At 56.0% G+C, this 3,762-nt stretch overlaps 1 protein-coding gene across 3 annotated transcripts in view; it reads left to right on the forward strand.

The window, feature by feature from the left end:
• The first annotated feature begins 212 nt into the window (after nt 1-212).
• Nucleotides 213-3,762, forward strand: part of LOC107307737 (membrane-associated tyrosine- and threonine-specific cdc2-inhibitory kinase-like) — a 6,357-nt gene continuing 2,807 nt past the window's right edge. The window contains exons 1-3 of one of the 3 annotated variants that reach the window (XM_015851246.2): nt 213-489; nt 2,871-3,050; nt 3,140-3,193. In XM_015851246.2, the coding sequence (XP_015706732.1) occupies nt 281-489; nt 2,871-3,050; nt 3,140-3,193 (443 nt within the window). In that variant the 5' untranslated portion in view covers nt 213-280. Of the gene's footprint in view, nt 490-2,165; nt 2,302-2,870; nt 3,051-3,139; nt 3,194-3,762 lie in introns of those variants that run through there. The other 2 variants (XM_015851245.2, XR_001552497.2) reach the window with 2 other exon arrangements.

Below are 3,762 nucleotides of genomic sequence, written 5' to 3' on the forward strand. Positions count from 1 at the left end.
TCCCTATGGGGTCCCTTTGGGGTCCCAGTGTCTCCCTATGGGGCCCCATTGTGCCCCTATGGGGCCCTATATCTCCCTATGGGGACCCAATATCTCCCTATGGGTCCCTAGTGGGCCCCAAATGTCTCTCGGTATGGGGACCCTATATTCCCTATGGGGACCCTATATCTCCCCATTGTGCCCCTATGGGGCCCTATATCTCCCTATGGGGTCCCTATAGGGTCCCATTGTGTCCCTATGGGGTCCCTATGGGGTCCCTATACCCCTATGGGGCCCCATTATGTCCCTATGGGGCTCTATAGGATCCATATTCCGCCCCACAGCTCTCCCCCCGGACCTGGTCCCGTTGCTGTCGGCCATGTTGGATCCCTGCCCACGGCGCCGCCCCACAGCGGGATCCCTATTGAGGACGGAGCCCATGAGGAGGGCGGCCAGATGGCGGCCCTATAGCCGGCTATTGGATGTGGGGCTCAGGAGGGGGGCCAGCATCATTACAAGGTCAACCCATAGAGACCCACATAGACGACCATAGAGGACCCATAGGACTGACCCATAGGAGACCATATGAGACCCATAGACGTGACCATAGCGTCCCTATAGCCGGCTATTGAGTGTTGGGCTAGGAGGGGGTGGCCAGCATCATCAGGTCAGACCCATAGAGAACCCATAGGAGACCCATAGACTCCTATAGAGACCCATCAGAGACCCATAGCTGCCCCATTAGAGACCCATAGAGACCTATAGAGACCCATAGACTGACCCATAGCGCGCCCTATTAAGCCGGGCTTATTGGCATGGTGGGTCAGGAGGGGCCAAGCATCATACAGGTGCAAAGACCCATAGCTGCCCCATTAGGCTGCCCGATAGATGGACCGCATAGAAAGCCATAGAGACCCATAGCTGCCCCATAGACGACCCATTAGAGACCATAGCTCCTATTAGCAGGACAACCATAGACCTGACCCATAGCAGCCCATAGCCGCTATTGGATGCTGAGGCTCAGAGAGGGGGGCCCAGCGATCATACAGGTTCAGACCATAGCTGCCCATAGCTGCCCCATTAAGAGCACCCATAGAAAGCCCATGAGAGACCCATAGCTGGGCCCCAATAGGAGGGGACCCATAGAGACCCATAGCTGCCCTTATAGAGAACCCATAGATGACCCATAGCAAGCCCCGTATAGCGCTTATTGGATGGGGGCTCAGGAAGGGGCCAGCATCATACAGGTCAGACCATAGCTAGCCCCATTTAGCTGCCCCATAGCTGCCGCATAGAGACCGCATAGAGGACCCATAGACTGACCCATAGCGGCCCTATAGCCCTATTTGGATGTTGGGGCTCAGGCAGGGGGCCAGCATCATACAGGTCAGACCCATAGAAACCCATCAGAGACCCATAGAGACCCATAGCGCTGCCCATTGAGACCCATAGAGACCATAGAGACCCATAGAGGACCATAGCTGCCTATAGAGACCATAGAAGAACATAGCTGCCCCATAGAAGACCCATAGAGAACCTATAGAGACCCATTTAGACTGACCCATAAGCGGCCCTATAGCCGGCTATGGAATCTGCTGGGGCTCAGGGGGGCGGCCAGCATTCATAACAGGTCGACCGGATAAGCTGCCCCATAGCTGCCCGATAGAGGACCCATGAGAAACCCATAGAGACCCATAGCGTGGCCCCATAGAGACCCATTAGAGGACCATAATGCTGGCCTATAGAGACCAATAGACTGACCCATAGCAGCCCTATAGCGGGCGATTGGATGGTGGGCTCATGAGGGGGGCCAGCATCATTTAACAGGTCAGACCCATAGAGACCCATAGAGACCATTAGCTGCCCCATAAGAAAGAAAAACCCCCCATTAAGAGACATAGACTGACCATAGCAGCCCTAAGCCGAGCTATCTGGATGTGGGCTCAGAGGGGGGGGGCCAGGCATCATTACAGGTCAGACCATAGAGACCATAGACTGACCGCATGAGCCTGCCCTATAGAGAACCCATAGAGAACCCATTTAGTAGACCCATAGCTGCCCCATAGAGGACCCATTAGAGACCCATAGACTGACCATAGCACCCCTATAGCCGCTATTGGATGTGGGGCTCAGGGGGGGGCCCAGCATCATTACAGGTCCAGGACCATAGAGACCCATACGAAACCCATAGCAGACCCATAGAGACCCATAGAGACCCATAGCTGCCCCATAGAGACCCATAGAGACCCATAGACTGACCCATAGCAGCCCTATAGCCGGCTATTGGATGTGGGGCTCAGGAGGGGGGCCAGCATCATACAGGTCAGACCCATAGAGACCCATAGAGACCCATAGAGACCCATAGCTGCCCTATAGAGACCCATAGAGACCCATAGCTGCCCCATAGAGACCCATAGAGACCCATAAAGACCCATAGAGACCCATAGCTGCCCCATAGAGACCCATAGAGACCCATAGCTGCCCCATAGAGACCCATAGAGACCCATAGCTGCCCCATAGAGACCTATAGTCACCCATAGCTTGCCCCATAGCTGCCCCATAGAGACCTATAGCTGCCCAATAAAGACCCATAGAGCCCTATAGTGACCCATAGCTGCCCCATAGAGACCTATAGTCACCCATAGCCTGCCCCATAGCTGCCCCATAGAGACCTATAGCTGCCCAATAGAGACCCATAGAGCCCTATTGTGACCCATAGCTGCCCCATAGAGACCCATAGAGCCCTATAGTGACCCATAGCTGCCCCATAGAGACCTATAGTCACCCATAGCCTGCCCCATAACCTGCCCCATAGCCCCACATCACCCCCCAGCCCCATAACTCCCCCCATAGCTGCCCCACATCACCCCACACTTTCCCTCCTCTCTCCCCATCCAGAGCTGCATGGCCGCCCTATGGCACCTGTGGGCCTCGCTATGGGGCTGGGCTATGGGGCAGAGCTCCCCTATCACCCCACCCCACAGCCCCCTCCGGCCCCACATCGACCCATGGGATGAAGAAGAGGAAGAGGAGGAGGACGAGGCACCGTGGGGCCACAGCCCCCATTGGAGGTGAGATCTATGGGGCAGATGTGGGGCGCTGCCCCATAGCGTGGACCCACCCCCAAGCCCCATAGATTGACCCCATTGTTCCCATGCAGCCCCACAACCTTCGGCCCCATAGACACCCCACGGCATCGCGGGAAGCCATTGAGGTGAGTGCTGCCCCATAGCTGCCCCATAGACACCCCATAGGTACCCCATAGCTGCCCCATTGCTGTCCCATTGCAGCCCCATAAAGACCCCATAGACACCCCATAGATACCCCATAGCTGCCCCATAGATACCCCATAGCTGCCCCATAGAGACCCATAGAGCCCTATAGTGACCCATAGCTGCCCCATAGAGACCCATAGAGCCCTATAGTGACCCATAGTTGCCCCATAGAGACCCATAGTGACCCATAGAGACCCATAGCTGCCCCATAGAGGCCCATAGAGCCCTATAGTGACCCATAGCTGCCCCATAGAGACCCATAGAGCCCTATAGTGACCCATAGTTGCCCCATAGAGACCCATAGAGCCCTATAGTGACCCATAGCTGCCTTATAGAGACCCTATAGAGACCCATAGCTGCCCTATAGAGGCCCATAGAGACCCATAGTGACCCATAGACACCCCATAGCTGCCCCATAGCTGCCCCATATCTGCCCCATAGATACCCCATAGATACCCCACATCTGCCCCATAGCTGCCCTATAACCCTGCCCCATAGCTGCCCCATA

The sequence above is a fragment of the Coturnix japonica genome, unplaced genomic scaffold, assembly GCF_001577835.2.
Source record: "Coturnix japonica isolate 7356 unplaced genomic scaffold, Coturnix japonica 2.1 chrUnrandom830, whole genome shotgun sequence".
Lineage (NCBI taxonomy): Eukaryota > Metazoa > Chordata > Aves > Galliformes > Phasianidae > Coturnix > Coturnix japonica.